Source organism: Guillardia theta (assembly GCF_000315625.1).
Source record: "Guillardia theta CCMP2712 unplaced genomic scaffold GUITHscaffold_179, whole genome shotgun sequence".
Lineage (NCBI taxonomy): Eukaryota > Cryptophyceae > Pyrenomonadales > Geminigeraceae > Guillardia > Guillardia theta.
In genome coordinates, this window is record NW_005434497.1 from 25976 (window position 1) to 44404 (window position 18429).

At 55.1% G+C, this 18429-nt stretch overlaps 5 protein-coding genes across 5 annotated transcripts in view; 2 read left to right on the forward strand and 3 right to left on the reverse strand.

Annotated features, from left to right (window-relative positions):
• GUITHDRAFT_90739 (hypothetical protein) overlaps positions 1 to 556 on the reverse strand; it is a gene marked incomplete at its 3' end in the record, with an annotated part of 5285 nt that extends 4729 nt beyond the window's left edge. The window contains exons 1-4 of the mRNA XM_005820370.1: positions 526 to 556; positions 389 to 445; positions 294 to 331; positions 208 to 242 (exon numbers count right to left, since the gene is read on the reverse strand). Coding sequence (XP_005820427.1) covers positions 208 to 242; positions 294 to 331; positions 389 to 445; positions 526 to 545 — 150 coding nt within the window. The 5' untranslated portion in view covers positions 546 to 556. The remainder of the gene's footprint in view (positions 1 to 207; positions 243 to 293; positions 332 to 388; positions 446 to 525) is intronic.
• Positions 557 to 1559: 1003 nt separating this feature from the next.
• GUITHDRAFT_120350 (hypothetical protein) lies at positions 1560 to 2098 on the forward strand (the record flags this gene model as incomplete). Its single annotated transcript, XM_005820371.1, has 2 exons — positions 1560 to 1728; positions 1782 to 2098. 2 exons carry the CDS (start codon positions 1560 to 1562, stop codon positions 2096 to 2098), a joined length of 486 nt encoding a protein of 161 aa, XP_005820428.1.
• A 674-nt stretch (positions 2099 to 2772) lies between these two features.
• Positions 2773 to 7615, reverse strand: GUITHDRAFT_160285 (hypothetical protein; the record flags this gene model as incomplete). Its single annotated transcript, XM_005820372.1, has 21 exons — positions 7308 to 7615; positions 7202 to 7256; positions 7059 to 7111; positions 6940 to 7002; positions 6855 to 6889; positions 6761 to 6805; positions 6664 to 6713; positions 6547 to 6613; positions 6366 to 6500; positions 6249 to 6317; positions 6162 to 6200; positions 6030 to 6111; positions 5891 to 5983; positions 5763 to 5840; positions 5596 to 5708; positions 5440 to 5547; positions 3848 to 4041; positions 3616 to 3777; positions 3493 to 3556; positions 2999 to 3438; positions 2773 to 2889 (listed from the first exon to the last, which is right to left on the reverse strand). Exons 14-21 carry the CDS (start codon positions 5768 to 5770, stop codon positions 2773 to 2775), a joined length of 1206 nt encoding a protein of 401 aa, XP_005820429.1. The 5' UTR covers positions 5771 to 5840; positions 5891 to 5983; positions 6030 to 6111; positions 6162 to 6200; positions 6249 to 6317; positions 6366 to 6500; positions 6547 to 6613; positions 6664 to 6713; positions 6761 to 6805; positions 6855 to 6889; positions 6940 to 7002; positions 7059 to 7111; positions 7202 to 7256; positions 7308 to 7615.
• A 1308-nt stretch (positions 7616 to 8923) lies between these two features.
• Positions 8924 to 11620, reverse strand: GUITHDRAFT_81468 (hypothetical protein; the record flags this gene model as incomplete). The annotated part of the gene is made up of 2 exons (XM_005820373.1): positions 8924 to 9455; positions 11295 to 11620. 2 exons carry the CDS (start codon positions 11618 to 11620, stop codon positions 8924 to 8926), a joined length of 858 nt encoding a protein of 285 aa, XP_005820430.1.
• A 1789-nt stretch (positions 11621 to 13409) lies between these two features.
• On the forward strand, positions 13410 to 16223 carry GUITHDRAFT_81466 (hypothetical protein; the record flags this gene model as incomplete). The annotated part of the gene is made up of 2 exons (XM_005820374.1): positions 13410 to 13655; positions 15495 to 16223. The coding sequence occupies 2 exons, from the start codon at positions 13410 to 13412 to the stop codon at positions 16221 to 16223; spliced, it is 975 nt and encodes a 324-aa protein (XP_005820431.1).
• Between the last annotated feature and the right edge of the window lie 2206 nt (positions 16224 to 18429).

Here is an 18429-nt window from a genome sequence, read left to right on the forward strand (position 1 = left end):
ACTACTACTACTACTACTCCTACCATCATCATCATCATCATCTCCATCATCTCCATCATCATCATCATCATCATCATCATCATCATCATCATCATCAGGAGCAGCAGCATCGTCACTGCCTACACTGCTATGAACAGAATATCAATCATCCTCATCCTCATCCTCATCCTCATCATCCTCGTCCTCGTCCTCATCGTCTGCACGCACCTGATCTCTGAAATCAATCAGGAACGTTCCTCTACCTGCCCGAATATCCTTCAACGAGACAGGCCGGCCATACTTTCACTTCTTACCTCTTTCCACTAGGATGGGGTTGTGATAATGTGTAGACCTGAGATGAAAACTTGTGTCACGCAAGTTTGTACGGTGATCCTCAACATGTTCTCACAAAGATGGGCCAAGGAAAGCCTTTCGCCGAGATATCTGATTCTCGAGCTCTTTGGATCTGTGAAACTATCACGGCAGGAAGGCAAGGTGACGTGAGAGCGGAGGGTTGAAGATTGATATCTGAGACATCTTGGTCACCTGAAAGATATCCTGCTCATGGGGAGTGGACAACTGCAAGAGAAATCAAATCAATACAGAACGCCAGGGACGGAAACACGCGGTAGTAGTGTTGGTGATGTGGGGTAGTGCGATGGAGGAGGAGGAAGGGGAGGGGGTCAAGGAGGAGGGACATGAATATATATCTGATCGTCCTACCATCACCTCCTCGATTCCTCGTGCTGAACACACGTCTACCTCCTCCTCTCCTCCCATTCTCCCTCCCCCATTGCCGCAGATTTTCGCGCTTCATATTTCTGCTCATTGGTCCCAATCTTTGCACTGAGGCAGGCTTGTGTGGTTGTTGCGGGGTGGTTTGACACCCTACAAAGTAGGGGTAGTGGTGATCTTTAACTACCCACCCCTTTATTGACAAAAGGAAACTCAAAAGGGGGGGTATGAGTTTAACGGGTAGAGTCGGAACCGGAAAGGTTCGATGTGACTTTTCTTGGGTGGGTGGTCGAAATTGACGATTTAACCCGGTAGTAAGATGTATTTTGAGTCCTTATAAAGGTGGTGGGGGTCATTGATATCGGAGAGGGTGGGAGGGTGGGGGTTAGTGGAAACTTATATTAGATCGCTCGAAAAATAGAGTGAGGGGGTACGGGCGATGCAAATTCGGTCTCGAACCGGTCCATTTGACTACAAATCATGGGGTGAAGATTTATTACAGTGGGTGGGGGGTACGGTGCGGTGCAAAACATGTTCGGACCGTAGTGGCGCTTTTCCTTGGGTGAACGGATCCGGCGAGAGACGCGGAACGCCAGCTACTTACCCTCCTCATCTCCTCCCTCCTCTCCTCATCTCCTCTCCCTCTCCCTCCTCATCTCCTCTCCTCTCCCTCTCCTCTCCTCATTCCCCTAGGCTCTGAAGTCTTCTAGCCTCTTCTCCTCTTGCGACTGGGACTTATACTTGCTGCAAAGAATACAGCGACAGGGCGATCGATATTGACGGGGAACAACGTGATCCTTCCTAGAGACCAAGAGAACCTTCACAAAGAAGCCTGAGAGGTGGAAATGGGTCAAGCCTCAGACAAGTTCGCTTGCGACTTGTGCCAGCCATCAAAAAACAGTACAACGAATAGTGTGATGACGCCTCTGGAAGTCAATGCAACGGCCACGGTATCCAAACTTCGGCCGGTCTTGAAGAGAAACAGCGAAGAGGGCTTGCAGTCGAGCACTCCAGGTGACCTTGGAGGCGTCAAGTGTTGTGTGGGAGGATGTTTGACCTCGCTGCAGCTCCAGACGATGGTGGGAAAGCTTCGTCGACCGGTAGCAGTTCGAAGGAGCTCCAAAAGATGGCCGAAGACCTCTCGGCACTCAACAAGTCGATCATGGGGCTGGAGATCCGAAAGCTCTCTCTCCGGCAGCAGCTGGACAAACCTCGCAATCAGAACAACTTTGCAATCCGGCTGGAGCTAAAAGAGGTTGAGAGGACGATTAAGAGCCAAACAGCACAGCACAAGAAACTGACGAAGGCAAAAGAAGAACTAGAAAACAATTTGATCGCCCTGAGAAAGAATTCATTTGCTAGATTTACAGTTTCCAAAACATAAAAAAGCACAGTCTCTGCCCTTGTATCGACATGCTACTTGTCATCCAGGCCCCTCCGATGGTACAACCTCACATGCAACTCCCCTGTGCGAGCTCGTCAAGGGGTTGCGAGAGAGACAAGAGCGAGTCCATTACCCGACACGCGAGACTTCGGGGACCTCTTCTCGAGAGCACACCATTCGTCCTTGGTTGTCTGTGGAGGGAACAGTCACTTCCAGAGCCGAGGACAGCGAATCGTTGGTCCTCGACAAGTAACAAGGGCGGCATAAACGGAAGGAAGGCCGCCAGCAACTCACCTTGTTCTGCAACTGCGCCAAGGCCAGCTGTAACCTTCCAAGAAACTTGTCCTGGGGCAACAGGGTAAACAAGGGAACACAAGGGGGGAGGACGGACCATGCTAAGACGCCCGCTCTTGCTCCACACTTCGATCATCAGAACATCCGCTGGCTCCGTGGCCACGAAGTCGAAGGCATTCTCCCATACAGGGTTAAGATCGGCATGTACGACCTTGGTGCTTGCCATCCGCTTCTTTCCGAGGGAGCTGGATGAGCTGGTTCAGCGACTGAGCATGACGATGACGTCATCAGAAATCACCTGAGCCATAGGGTACAGTACGGGTTGCTCGTGCCCCCGGTCTCCTTGCCTACAAGGTTCCTCGCCTCGATGATCGTCACCGTCAGGCTTCCCCTGTCCAACATTCCTGTCCAGTCGAAAATTCGATCGTTCTGGCAGCAAAGATGAGCGAGTCAGAATGAGCTCGAGCAAAGAGGGAGAGGAGGGCAATGTTGTGGTGCTAGAGGTACAGGAGGTCGAGGAGTTTGTGAAAGTGTGGATGGAGATAGTCGAGGAGTTGGCAATGAAGGTAGACGTGCTGGTGCTGGTGCTGTTGCTGGTGCAGTTACCTTGAGCCTGCATAGTTGAAACGTCGACCTGAACATCTCCTTGCACATTTCATAGTCCGGCTCCTCCTCGAAGGCGAGCTGCCGGGAGTAGTCTATGAACTTTTGAAAGCAAGAAGGAAGCCCCGCGCATAACTTTGTCGTAGAGATCTGCTCTTTGATCTGCCCGATTTTCTCATACTTCTCTGGCAGGTTGGCGGCTTTCACCCCCTGCCATGGCAGCCCACGACACGCCAGGTAGACCAAGACATATCCTATCGTCTCCAGGTCATCTCTTCTGCTCAGCTGAGCTCCATGATGCGAGTTGATCGAGCAGTATCTGGCAGTGCCAACCAGGCTCGTCAGGTTTTTCTCCCTCTGCCCGATGTGTTTCCCAGTCTTCGGGTCTATGTAGAACTTCGAAAGCCCGAAGTCGACCGCATAGATCGTACCTGCATTCTCCCCTGCACGCACGTTTCAGCTCTGAAACACGGAAACAGTCACACGAGAGAGCCCACCTAGCCCCGTTAAGAAGTTGTCTGGCTTGATGTCTCGGTGCAACAGGCCACGGGAATGCATTTGCTTGCGAGTTTGTCAGCATAGCCGGAGAGCGAGGGTAAGAGGTGACAAGTGTTGCTCACCTGCGTCCTCAGCAGCATCTGATCTGCCAGTAGCAGGACAGTTTTGAGCGAAAAGCGGCCTCCACACAGCTCAAGGAGGTCTTCGATGTTGTGCCCGAGGCGGTCGATAACGATCATCTTCAGATTGTTCTCCTCTCCCTCCGCGATCAGCCTCGGGAATCCCTGCAGCAAGAGGGCAAGCATGGCTTCAGTGCCATCGCAGCTCCTCCTGACATGCTCGCTCGCCACTCACCGGCATCCCCCTCAGGTGCTTGTAGACGTTCACCTCCTGCTTCAGCTGCGGTACTTTGATGTCCCTCTTCTCTACCTTGATGGCCACCTCCTGCTGGGTGTTAATGTCTCGGGCATGAAAGATGTGCCCAAAGGATCCCTTCCCCAGCTCCCTCAGCAACTTGAACCGACCCAGCACGACCCAACCAATCAAAACTTTCGGAACCAGGGACGTAGCCGGGGCGACCTTGTCCTTCCCTTCAGTCGCAGGATTCGTGGCAACCGTTTCTCCTCTGACGGACGGCATGGTGCGAATTGGCCGCCTCCGCTCCTTGTGATCATGCTCGTGCGTCTTCCTCACCATGCTCGTGTCCGATGAGTCGTTCACGAGCATCGAGGGCGACGCTAAGATCCCCGTCATGCCCGACGTCGGGCTCTCATGGTGCTCAGGTTGGACATCCACATACAGCGGAGGGTCTGAAAACGCCCCTTCCCCCTCGTCACACCTAGCCTTCCTCCACTCATTCTCAGTATCGCACTGCATGTCAGGCGCTGCCTCCATGACAGCGCGGGAGTCAGGGTCGCAAGAACGTATCCGACTTCATCTGGTAAGGGCTCAGCGTCTCCCTGGCAACTTGACACGAGTCAGCACGACATGATACGCGCAAAGAACATCAGAGGCAATCATCCGCTCCTCTCCTCCATCATCATTCCTCAGAAATTTTTCAACGCAAACCTGGAGCTCTACCTGCCCACACCGTTTGCATCGGCCTCTCCTAAGAGTCTCTTCCTCCCTGCCCTCCCCTTCACTATGGTTTCTTCTACTTCATCTGCTCTCCCCTCTCCTTCCCTCCTCCCTCCCTCCTCCTTTCCTCTCCCCACCGCCCTGCTTTTCTCCCGACGTAATCATCCCTGCCACCATCGTCGGACAGTTCGTTCTTCTCCGTTACAAAAATAACGGTTCTTTCGATCCGACCGTGACTGCAGGCCGCGTCGCCGGCGCCGGGCCGGGCCCGGGCCCGGTACTACGGTAGGCCGCAACTAGGCTACTACCGTACCGTACCGCCGCGTGCCGGGCCGCCAGGGCTGAGCCGGGCCCGGCTGCCAGTCGAACGGATGCAGGCCCGGCTGCCAGTCGGACGGATGCAGGCCGCGGCTGCCAGGCTCTGCCACGGAACGGCCCGGCGCGGGGCCCGGGGGCCCGTGGCCGCTGATCCCAGCACTGCGTTCGTGAACTTCCGAATCCGGATCATCCGATCATGATAGCAGTGACTTCCTCATGATTCTACTGAATCCTCCAAGTACTAACTGTTTGCGGCTACAAGACCAACTTATGGTCAGGAAGTTTCGGAAGTTCCTCAGCCTGTCCGATCACTGTCGGAGCAGCGAAAGAAATTCAGATGGCATTCAATGATTTGAAGCATGCGATGCAGCTGAAGGTGATCGGGTCGGAGTCGCCAGTGGGTGTGGATAGCTCAGGCTAAGCTGTGTGACTGAGAGGAGCACAGGGAGCAGAAGGTAGAGGAGCCTGGGTGTAGCGGAAGAAGACAAGGTCTGGATGTACAGTGAACGTGTTTGATATAAATCATTCGCGAGCTCGGACCTCGCGCCGGCTGTGAGCTTGGGTCCCGGTGTCCTGCATCCTACCCGCTGTAAAACGGCCTTCCATGTAGCAAGAAGAGCACGACGAGGATCGCCACAAGGCCTGCCAACCCCAGGACACTGCCAGCAGACCGTGAGCAGAGCTCTTGCTGAGGTCGCGCGACTCACCCGAGAACTCCGGCGATGATCTTGCGAGGCTTTGACTCAAAGTCCCGATTGAAACGGAGCAGGCCCATGCAAAAGCCGCACCCGAACCCTCCCGCATGACAGAAGTTGTCGACCTGTGAGACAAGAAGCTCGTCAAAGCCACTCGTCAGCGAAGAACGAGTACTCACGCGATCATGCTCAACTACTCCGATGATCACGAGGATCAGCAGGGAGAAAAAAAGATATTTCGCCTTCGACATCCGCAACTGCAAGAGCGTTCAGCACGACCGTCAACAAGACATTTGAAGAGGCTTACATGCGCTTGTGTCCTCTGCCAAGTCGCTATCATCTGAGAAACTTCCGCACCAATGACGCCGAGGATCGCTCCGGACGCTCCCACCGAGAGGATCTTTGTGATTCTCAGCGATATGCTCGCACGTCAACAAGCTAATCACCCCAGGCGAGAAATAGGCGGAGACGATGTTTCCAGCTAGTCCAGACACGAAGTAGATGACAGCGATGGTGGGCGTGCCCCAGCTAAGGTGCCGTCAGCGGAAAGAGTTTCAGCCGAGCCTGAGGTCCCTCACCTTGTCTCCGAGCTATACCCGACCACTATCTGGGCATACCTACCCAGAGAACCATCATGCTCAGCGAGTCGTCAAAGAAGAGGTCACATGTTTGCTAGGATGTGCACAACTCCCGCATGAAGGAATATCGGGACCACGAGTCGCCAAACTTCTCCCCTGGCGGACCAGGTCAGGATGGTCCTTATAAACCCAGGACACGCTCACTGTAGGATCAAAGGAGTCCATTTTGCACCAAGTTTCAGGAAAGCTTCTCCTGATGGGCCGAGCATGTTGTTCGCACTTGGTGAAGTGAAACCATAAATCGATATTGTAACAATGAAAATTACGATGTCTGCAAACCTGATGATGCAAGTTAGACCTCATCGCAAGAGTTGTCCGCTCTCACGTGATAAGGCTCGTGAACGGACACCTCTTCGCAGTCTCAGCAAACGTTTGGAATGCGTAACCAACACCTTGCAAAGCAGAACCGTTACCATCCCAGTTGACCTCAAAAGCAACATACCCTTGATACAACATGGACATGTGTACAGGACCAACGTTCCACGACAAAACCTTGCAGGGAGTCATAGAGGCAGAAATCGAACAACCATTTTTCATACCCCTTCTCTTTCAGCTCTTGTCTTGTGATGAACATCTTGGTGTAACTGCAAGGAAGTGAGCGGATGCGTACTGACGCAGGCGCAGGCTGCTGACCCCAAGTCAATCTCCAAACCATCAATCAACCCATCCTGAGGAGGTGGCGTCACATTCGCATGCAAGACAAATTGGTTTCTCGCACCTCCATCATTGAATTGATGTTCGAGGGTTGGGTTGGCGCTACTGCATGGTCACGATTCGCACCCTACGAGAGAATCGGTCATCGCAAGCATCCCAACCTCTGTTTCTTCAGTGTATCACCGTGTTGTGGTTGTAAGATCGTACTTCAGCAGCATAAGCTTCTCGTTGCAGTGCTGCAGCACGTTGTGTTACAGAGTTGTAATCGTCTTGCGTGCGTCTTGCGTGAAGGCAACGGAAGTTTGTTACGACTGATCAATCTTTACCTGCTTGCAAAGCTCTCGCGTACATTTCATCCTTATGAATGTCCTGCTGACTCGTCTGTGGACAGACTCATTCACCATGTATTCTTTCGATGAAAAATTGCAATACCGAGATGGTTGTGAGGTCGGCGAAATGATAATTTTCCGGCATGCTTGAAAGAGACCGAACAGACTATGTTCGCCGAAGAGCAACTTGGACGGCAACTATTGAACGTGCGTACTGTACGAGCACAGACCGTTGACTGCCGATCGCCTTCAAGAAAGTATTGACAGGGTGAAGCTGAGGCTGGGCGATTGGAAAGTTGAACAACCCTGAGACTTGTGCTTGGAAGGATTTGGGTAAGCCGAGCAGAAACCGACGAGCTTGGGTTTGGCAAGCGCGTTGGAGAGGAGGAGGAAGAGGAGAAGGAAGGAAAGGAAGTAGAGGGGGTCCAGTACGACAGGTAAGTTGGAGGAGGGGAGGGAGGAGGAGACCTTGAGTTGGGAGAGTTAGCAGGGCAATCCGACTCCGTCCCCATAAATGGAGGTTTATCCTGGGTTGCTTCTGATGTTGAGGGGGTCCTATATCATGACCGGTCCTGGTTACGGAATATCTCAAGGGGAGGAACAGGTGGGTGGTGTTCTCTCTACACCATCCGAAAGGGTAGGGTAGTCATAGACATTTTTTTGTGATGTGAGAGGGGTGGGGTAGAGACATGTGGGCAGATTAGGGGGTGACTTCAAGTAGTTTTAGTATGAGGTCAGGGGGTGCTTGTCAATGGGGTGGGGTCATGATGAGTCTCGTAGTAGGAGCGGGGGTTCTAATTCTATTAACAGAGATGGACGGCGCGGCAGACAAGGACAAACATAGGTAGGGGTGTATGGGGTGGGTTTAGGGGTGGGTAGGGGGGTTGTTACCGGGGTTGTGTCTAGGGGGGATGCAAGGGTTGGGGGTAGGTAGTGCCATTTTCCGGCAGTGGATAATGGACGGTGGGGTGGGTCCGAAAAGGACCACAGCGGACCGACCGACAGGGTACTATTACTACACTGGTAGGTACTCGGGGTTGGACTGCTGTAGCGGCTACAATGATAGTAAAGTTTTTAAAATTGTATAAAGTGCCCGCATTTGGAGATGAATTTGTTCAAACTCACTCTGTGGTACTGCATTCTGGTACATTTCAATTGTTGGTACTAATGATACATAGTGTACTGATTTGGTGAAAATGTATTTTATCACAGTACTGACTAGCAATCGACTACAGGCCCCGCCGGTACAACGATTGTACTGGAGGCCGGGCCTCCGCACTTCGACCGTATCGAACACCGGGCCGCCGGACGGCGGCTGACAGTGAGTGGCACTCAACAGCCGCCCGGCACTGAGCCTTGAAGTCTTCGAGTGACTGACTAGCATTTGAGTAAAGAAGGAAGCCACCGTGACTTTGAACTTCGGAACTCAGTTGTGCCGGAACCGTGCCGAGTCCGATCGGAGCGCGCCGCCAGTGACCGCGGTACGGTGTACGGCTCAGCTCGCCGCCCCCCCCGGCCGCGGCCCTGGGCCACCGCCGCAGCCCGGTCCGGCGATCGCACCTGGCTCCGTGACGGTGAGCGGCCCGAAGAGGATCGGGCTCAAAGCCTTGGAGAGTCCGATAAATGATTCTATGAGTTAGTCACAGACAAGAGGGAGAGGAGTCTCGGATGGGTTGAACAGGTTCATAACAGCAGCTCACAATCAGCGACTTTCAGTGACTATGTCAAGTTTCTTGCTGTTGAGACTTTCTTGGCGAGCTCCCTCAGCTTCGAGCAACTCTCCTCGTTGTTCTCCGCCAGGTACTGCAGGGCCCGACACCCCACGTTATGCAGCAGCAAGGACATGTGGTGGGTCTGCATCGCCTCCACCACCAGCTCGATCCCTCCGTCCTCCCTGATCTTGGCCTGGCTCACCCTGTTCCTCCTCCCCAGGCGCCCCAGAGCCCGGCATCCAGCTTCCTGCACACGAGGATACATCTTGAAGGTCTTCATCGCCCTCATCACCGCGTTGATCCCTCCCATCTCTCTGATCTCCCCCTGGCTGTGCGCGTCCTCCCATCCCAGCCAGCCCAGCGCGTCGCACCCTGCCGTCACCAGGACCGCATCGCTCGCAAACATCCTCATCGCCGCTATCACCGCATCGATCCCTCCTCCCTCCTTCACCCTCGTCCGGTTGATCTCGTTGTCCTGCATCAGGGCCAAGAGGGCGTTGCAACCGGCTTCCTGCACAAGGATCGACGTGGCGTGCTCCCTCAGCACTTTGAGCACGGCCTCGATCCCTCCGATGTCTCTCAGCATGTGGCGGAGCTCCTGGTGCTTCAGCGCAATGGTGATCAAAGTCTTCAGTCCCACCTCTACCACCTCTGGTCTGTCCGCAAGCCTCGTCATCGCTGTCACCACGGCCTTCATCCCGGCTTTCAGGCACATGCTGTTCCTGACCTCATCCACGTGTATTTTCGCCTGCAGGATCTCCATCCCGGCTACTTGCACCTCGCAGTCCTCGCCGTTGTACTCCATCACCTTGCGCAGGTAGTCCACAAGCCAGCCCCCTTCCTTGATGAGCAAGAGGTTTCTTGGCGCTACCTCCGCGAGCTTGCCTAGGAACCCCATCACTGCGTGGATCATTGGCAGGTCCTTCATGTGCAGCTTCAGCGCCGTCTGCAAGTCCTCCTGCCGCAGCTTCTGTGCTATCTCCTCCGAGCAGTCCCCGTCGTCCTCCATCAGCATCGTCAGCACCTCCAAGGCGTACCTGAGGGTCTGCCCATGCTTGTGAGCCACCTTGATTGACTCCATCAGGGCCGAGACTCCTACAGCCTTTCTGATCCTCTCCCGGCTCTCCTCGTCGTCCTTGGCAAACCTCCAGATCGCCTCACACCCCAGCCTGTGCATCGCCAGCTTGCTCTTCTGCTGCTCCATCGCCTTCACGATGGCCTCGATCCCTCCCAGAGCTCTGATAGCATGATGATTCTTGAGGTTACGACAGGACAGCCGCAGCAGGGCCTTGCAAGCTGCCTTTTGCGCCGCCGGGTCTTTGGACATGTTGATAGTCAAGACGAGCACATCGATACCTTTCTCTTGCCTGAAGCGCTCGCTTAACCTGTCGTCTGATGTTGCAAGCACTCCAAGCAGTTTGCATCCACAAGCTGGTAAGCTATCTATGTTGAAGTTGTGTTCCAATTGCTGCGAGATTGTTGTTACCAGTACCTCGACTCCCCCTGCCTCGATCAGCCTCCTTTGGACACTCTCGCTGCCATCGGCGAGGAGAAGCATGAACCTCAAACTCTTTGAACGATCTCCCCCATATCGGATCCAACCAGGCTTTCTCGATAGCTGCACCAAAGTCTCGACTACGCCTCCTTCAACAGCCATCAGCTTCGCTTCAGGACCAACATGTTTGACAAGCTTCCGAAGCAACATGAGACCATCAAAACAGAGTTCCTGATTGTCTTGGTGCTTCTTCACAGCCTCCAATACCGTCTTCCCCGCTCCTTGCTCGTAGAGCTTTACGCTCGTCTGGACTGACTCAGCACATCCCTTCAGTAAATTACATGCAGCGCCCATTGTTCGTGCGTCGTTCCTATGCACCTCAAAAGTCTTCAAGATCGTCTCCACTACTCCGCAATCCGGTATGGCCGTGATAAATTCGTCTGGCTCGATCTCAGATAATTGCCTAAGCGCGTCATATCCAGCTGCCTGTATCTTCGCATCATCCGCATTCCTCACAATCGCCTCTGTTATCCGTTTGACCCTGCTCAGCACATCTATTTCTGGCCCGATCCATAACAAGGCCTCGAAGCCTTCCTCTTGTACCTCATAACTGTCCTTATGCCGCTTCATGCACTCCACCACAGTCTCGAGGGCTTCCATGTCCTTGGAGTCATCGCCCAGACTGCCGCCCCTGTCTGCATTTATGGACAAAGCCCTGATCGCGGCATGCAGTACATGCAAATCGTCCTTGTAACTTGTCAGAAGCTCTAACACGAAGTGAAACACTTCTGGCTCGACGAGCGGGCCGTCGTCTCCCACGTCTATTAGAATGTTGAAGATCATATCACAAGCCGTCACTTGCACCCCAGCAATGTCCTTGAACGCTTTCATCCCTGCCACCACCGCGTCGATACCCCCCGCGTCTCGGATCCTCAGGCCGTTGACATCGCAGTTGTTACAAAACGTTGCCAGCGCCTTGTTGCCAGCGATCAGCACGTTCACTGCTGCCGCATGCCTCGTCATCGCCGTCGACACAGCTTCGATTCCCCCTTCTTCCACGGTCTTGTCCATGGCCTCCAGGCTGCCCTGCACCAGCAATTGCAGTGCCTCGCATCCTGCTTCTTGTACCTCAGCGTTGTCCTCCTGCTCCCGCATCTTGTGCAGTATGCTCGCAATGCTCGCTGAGCCCCTCGCTTTCGCGTCGTCCATAAACGCTCGAAAGCTCGCGGTATCCCTTGGGGCCTTCCATGGGAGTACAGGACCAGCACGGTCGTCTGAGCACGGCGAGGCAGGTGCCGGCGCCTCCCTCGCCTTGGGACTAAGCTTCCATGTGTACATGCTTGCGGGGCTTCTCGTTACAAGCTGAAGCGTCGGCCCTCCAGCGCTCGAGTCCTTCATGACCATCTCGTCCAGAGCTCGGTTCATGCCCATGTGACGGTACAGACGCTTCGAGTCCTCGACGATGCTCTCCACCTCTCGTGCTGAGCTAGGCAGCACCACCACCCTCACGGCCTCCCCAAGCTGCCCTGCGTGTATGACAGTCGCGCTATGATTCAGAACCAGCACCCGCAGCCGCGTCGAGCTGCTTGCCGAAGCCGTCAGCCTCTCCACGAGGACCTCGGGGGAGACTTTATCCTTCCCCAGGACCAGGCGCCCCCTCTCGTCCGGACAGTCTACCTGCAGCACGCTCGGCTGGACTCTTGTGACACTCGCTACGAGCTCCTCCAGCCCCTTGTCGCAGCACAGCTCGAAACCCACCCGCCGCGCCATGTCCGCCACACCCGCATCGCCCGAGTCCGCTGCTCCGAGGAGGAACTGGCTCTGCATGTGCTCGAGATGCTGCCGGGGCTTGCATGAGGCTCGCTCCCTCCCGTTGGAGAACAGGAGGACCTTACCAGGCTCCTCGCAGCTGAAAATCGCGTCCTGGGGTGCCTGGTGGGCAGCTGCTGTGTTGGAGTTGGCACATGGTGCCTGGGGAGCGGCAGGCAGGAGGGCACACGAGCTGCTCTGCTGGGCCCCTGCCGAGCGGCTCCTCTTAGCATTTGTGTCAAGATTTGATCCAGCATGAGGGACGGGGGGGTCGAGAGCCGCATCTCTGCCTCTCTTTCGCTTCCCGCCATCGCCTGCCATGACCCAACAGGTCACCCCACCCTCTGGAACCCAAGGAAATCATACCCCCACCCCCCTTGCCAAAATCTCCTGGTACAAATAGTTATAGTCAAATCACAATTGCGGCTGGCTTTCGCTGGGCAGCATGGAGACAAAGGTCACTGCAGACAAGAGCCTCTCGGCAGGGGCCCAGCAGAGCCTCTCGGCAGGGGCCCAGCAGAGCAGCTCGTGTGCCCTCCTGCCTGCCGCTCCCCAGGCACCATGTGCCAACTCCAACACAGCAGCTGCCCACCAGGCACCCCAGGACGCGATTTTCAGCTGCGAGGAGCCTGGTAAGGTCCTCCTGTTCTCCAACGGGAGGGAGCGAGCCTCATGCAAGCCCCGGCAGCATCTCGAGCACATGCAGAGCCAGTTCCTCCTCGGAGCAGCGGACTCGGGCGATGTGGGTGTGGCGGACATGGCGCGGCGGGTGGGTTTCGAGCTGTGCTGCGACAAGGGGCTGGAGGAGCTCGTAGCAAGTGTCACAAGAGTCCAGCCGAGCGTGCTGCAGGTAGACTGTCCGGACGAGAGGGGGCGCCTGGTCCTGGGGAAGGATAAAGTCTCCCCCGAGATCCTCGTGGAGAGGCTGACGGCTTCGGCAAGCAGCTCGACGCGGCTGCGGGTGCTGGTTCTGAATCATAGCGCGACTGTCATACACGCAGGGCAGCTTGGGGAGGCCGTGAGGGTGGTGGTGCTGCCTAGCTCAGCACGAGAGGTGGAGAGCATCGTCGAGGACTCGAAGCATCTGTACCGTCACATGGGCATGAACCGAGCTCTGGACGAGATGGTCATGAAGGACTCGAGCGCTGGAGGGCCGACGCTTCAGCTTGTAACGAGAAGCCCCGCAAGCATGTACACATGGAAGCTTAGTCCCAAGGCGAGGGAGGCGCCGGCACCTGCCTCGCCGTGCTCAGACGACCGTGCTGGTCCTGTACTCCCATGGAAGGCCCCAAGGGATACCGCGAGCTTTCGAGCGTTTATGGACGACGCGAAAGCGAGGGGCTCAGCGAGCATTGCGAGCATACTGCACAAGATGCGGGAGCAGGTGGACAACGCTGAGGTACAAGAAGCAGGATGCGAGGCACTGCAATTGCTGGTGCAGGGCAGCCTGGAGGCCATGGACAAGACCGTGGAAGAAGGGGGAATCGAAGCTGTGTCGACGGCGATGACGAGGCATGCGGCAGCAGTGAACGTGCTGATCGCTGGCAACAAGGCGCTGGCAACGTTTTGTAACAGCTGCGATGTCAACGGCCTGAGGATCCGAGACGCGGGGGGTATCGACGCGGTGGTGGCAGGGATGAAAGCGTTCAAGGACGTTGCTGGGGTGCAAGTGACGGCTTGTGATATGATCTTCAACATTCTAATAGACGTGGGAGACGACGGCCCGCTCGTCGAGCCAGAAGTGTTTCACCTCGTGTTGGAGCTTCTGACAAGTTACAAGGACGATTTGCATGTACTGCCTGCCGCGATCAGGGCTTTGTCCGTAAATGCAGACAGGGGCGGCAGTCTGGGCGATGACTCCAAGGACATGGAAGCCCTCGAGACTGTGGTGGAGTGCATGAAGCGGCATAAGGACAGTTATGAGGTACAAGAGGAAGGCTTCGAGGCCTTGGCATGGATTGGGATTCGCACAGATGTGCTGAGCGGGGTCAAACGGATAACAGAGGCGATTGTGAGGAATGCGGATAATGCGAAGATGCAGGCAGCTGGATATGACGCGCTTACGCAAATGTACCAGATCAAGTATGACGAATTTATCACGGCCATACCGGATTGTGGGGTAGTGGAGACGATCTTGAAGACTTTTGAGGTGCACAGGAACGACGCACGAACAATGGGCGCTGCATGCAGTGTACTACAGGTATGTGCTGAGTCAGTCCAGACGAGCGTAAAGATCTACGAGCAAGGAGCGGGGAAGACGGTATTGGAGGCTGTGAAGAAGCACCAAGACAATCAGGAACTCTGTTTTGATGGTCTCATATTGCTTCGGAAGCTTGTCAAACATGTTGGTCCTGAAGCGAAGCTGATGGCTGTTGAAGGAGGCGTAGTCGAGACTTTGGTGCAGCTAATGAGAAAGCCTGGTTGGATCCGATATGGGGGAGATCGTTCAAAGAGTTTGAGGTTCATGCTTCTCCTCGCCGATGGCAGCGAGAGTGTCCAAAGGAGGCTGATCGAGGCAGGGGGAGTCGAGGTACTGGTAACAACAATCTCGCAGCAATTGGAACACAACTTCAACATAGATAGCTTACCAGCTTGTGGATGCAAACTGCTTGGAGTGCTTGCAACATCAGACGACAGGTTAAGCGAGCGCTTCAGGCAAGAGAAAGGTATCGATGTGCTCGTCTTGACTATCAACATGTCCAAAGACCCGGCGGCGCAAAAGGCAGCTTGCAAGGCCCTGCTGCGGCTGTCCTGTCGTAACCTCAAGAATCATCATGCTATCAGAGCTCTGGGAGGGATCGAGGCCATCGTGAAGGCGATGGAGCAGCAGAAGAGCAAGCTGGCGATGCACAGGCTGGGGTGTGAGGCGATCTGGAGGTTTGCCAAGGACGACGAGGAGAGCCGGGAGAGGATCAGAAAGGCTGTAGGAGTCTCGGCCCTGATGGAGTCAATCAAGGTGGCTCACAAGCATGGGCAGACCCTCAGGTACGCCTTGGAGGTGCTGACGATGCTGATGGAGGACGACGGGGACTGCTCGGAGGAGATAGCACAGAAGCTGCGGCAGGAGGACTTGCAGACGGCACTGAAGCTGCACATGAAGGACCTGCCAATGATCCACGCAGTGATGGGGTTCCTAGGCAAGCTCGCGGAGGTAGCGCCAAGAAACCTCTTGCTCATCAAGGAAGGGGGCTGGCTTGTGGACTACCTGCGCAAGGTGATGGAGTACAACGGCGAGGACTGCGAGGTGCAAGTAGCCGGGATGGAGATCCTGCAGGCGAAAATACACGTGGATGAGGTCAGGAACAGCATGTGCCTGAAAGCAGGGATGAAGGCCGTGGTGACAGCGATGACGAGGCTTGCGGACAGACCAGAGGTGGTAGAGGTGGGACTGAAGACCTTGATCACCATTGCGCTGAAGCACCAGGAGCTCCGCCACATGCTGAGAGACATCGGAGGGATCGAGGCCGTGCTCAAAGTGCTGAGGGAGCACGCCACGTCGATCCTTGTGCAGGAAGCCGGTTGCAACGCCCTCTTGGCCCTGATGCAGGACAACGAGATCAACCGGACGAGGGTGAAGGAGGGAGGAGGGATCGATGCGGTGATAGCGGCGATGAGGATGTTTGCGAGCGATGCGGTCCTGGTGACGGCAGGGTGCGACGCGCTGGGCTGGCTGGGATGGGAGGACGCGCACAGCCAGGGGGAGATCAGAGAGAGGGGAGGGATCAACGCGGTGATGAGGGCGATGAAGACCTTCAAGATGTATCCTCGTGTGCAGGAAGCTGGATGCCGGGCTCTGGGGCGCCTGGGGAGGAGGAACAGGGTCAGCCAGGCCAAGATCAGGGAGGACGGAGGGATCGAGCTGGTGGTGGAGGCGATGCAGACCCACCACATGTCCTTGCTGCTGCATAACGTGGGATGTCGGGCCCTGCAGTACCTGGCGGAGAACAACGAGGAGAGTTGCTCGAAGCTGAGGGAGCTCGCCAAGAAAGTCTCAACGTCCTGAAGGAGGAGGAGAGAGCTCGAGCGGCAGGTTATAGCTCCGTCAGTAGACTTCACTGAGACGATGGATGACTGAGGCAGCCTGGCAACTTGGCAACGTCCACTCTGGGCCACTGGGCCTCAGTGTTAGGGTCCCGGGCCCCGGAGAGCGCGGCTGGGTGGTGGAGAGGTTCCGATCATGTTCATCATGATATTGATGTGAGTCTTGGCCACCGGCGGGTCACAAGTCAGTAAATCATTGGCTTTACCAGTTTCATCACTATCAGGATTGACTGTTGCCGCAGTGCGGCAAGTCTGTTTGACTAGTAAGTCTTGGGCCAGTCACCGGGGGCTCGGCCGGGCCCCGGGCCCCGGACTCTACGGTGTCACCGGCGGCAGTGCCATTAGCCTGAGTACTACGGTACGGTACGGTAAGTCGGTCAGGTCACCGGGTCAAAGTCATCTCAGTTCCTTTGGCGCCCGGGCGAGTTCGAGCGGCCGTGGGCCCGTCATCCGATCGGCGAGTCATCGACCGATCGGGGCCGAGGCGGGCCCGGGAGGTTGACTGAATTGAATCTTGAGATGCAGCGTTTCGAATCTCCTCTACACGTTGGGGTCAGGTCATGTCTTGTTCACCCCACCCCCTCCATACAACAATCCCTGAATGTACCCTACCTTTTTACTATTAGATCTTCGAACTTATTCTGGTAGGGTACATACCCCTACCCTACGCGTATCCTACAGTGACACCTCCGCTCCCAACCCCACCCCACCGTCATCCACCAACGCAACTTTCTCTATTGTACCCCCTGCTTCCTGTAGTTCAGAAGGGGTCCAAGTCTGTTTTATTCACACTGTACCCCACCCCCTTTGCGATGGTTTTGTTCCCTTGAGATCGGATATCCCACCTCCTCCCTCAGTCGCCATCGCCCTGCTACCTGCGACTGCCGTTCCTCCTCTCTCACAGCTCTGTACATCGATCATCGGTGCCCCCCTGGCCGTGTCAACCTGCAGACCCACTGTCAGAACAAACGGGTGTCTATCTGCACAGGTGTTGCACAATGTCATCGGCTCTGCGTCAGGAATACTTTCAAAAGAAGAATCCGCACAAAACAGCATCGCAGACACACTATCAAACCAACAAGAGCTCCTGTCTTCCCTTCGCCTTTCGCTTGCCTTTCTGGAGTTCGTCCAAAAGCAACAATAACCAATTCCAATGCAATCAACCGACTACAGTCCACAGACGTGATTCAGCTCTCCATCATATTTCGATCATTCCAACAAGTACCCCTCAAAGCTCAAGTTTCAGCTCTGGCCGAACCGGCAGCTATCTGCATGTCGAGGCTGATTTGTGCCACAGGAACCAGTCCTCCCAGGCTCAAGCAGAGCTGAGCACCAATGTTTCGAATGATCGAGATCATTCAGGAGATGTTCTGCTGTTGGATCACAATTACGAAGGAAATGAGGACTGGCACAGAAAGATCATGGAATGGAGAACATCTCCTGTACTGAGTATTGATTCGAGCAAGTCCAGGGCCCCCGGCTCAAAATCCTCAGGGAGAGCAACTCGGGCCAGGCAAGACCACAACTACTGCTACTACTACAGCCCTTCATCCAGGAGTGCGCGGAGGTTGAGATGAGCAGAAAAAAGTTCTGAACGTGAATGCTTGATCCTCGCGATATATTCATGCCCATTGTGAAGGGCGACGTCTTGGTCAACATCAAGTGGAATGTATGCATTGAACGACATTACGTAGCTTCACTCTCCTTTCCAAATGGAAGTTGAGAGTTGTAGAGAAGCCAAAATCTTGAATCCTACAATCAGGCGCTAGTTAAAGCACTTCGAAGGTGTTAAGTATCGAGTGAAGATTAAATGAAATCCTTCAAAAGCATATCATTGTGATTTATCCATCTGAGTTATTTGGAAGCGTGTTTCAAGGTGATACACCACAAACGCCCATAAAAAGCCTCAATTTCTTGTGCATTCAAGCAATCAGAAATAACATGGTTCGCAACAGGCAGGCTTAGTCTTGTTCAGAGGTGAACGTACCAGTCAAATCTTGTATGACAAACAACGAGCTAGCACTGATCAGGCACCGCAAGTCAAACACATTAAGTGCGATGCTTTCTCCTCACCTAGAAAGCGAGGAGAAGAGAGTGAGTGAGTGAGGAAGGGAGGGAGGGAGGGAGGAAGGGAGGAGGGAGAGAGGGAAGGGAGGGAGGGGAGGGGA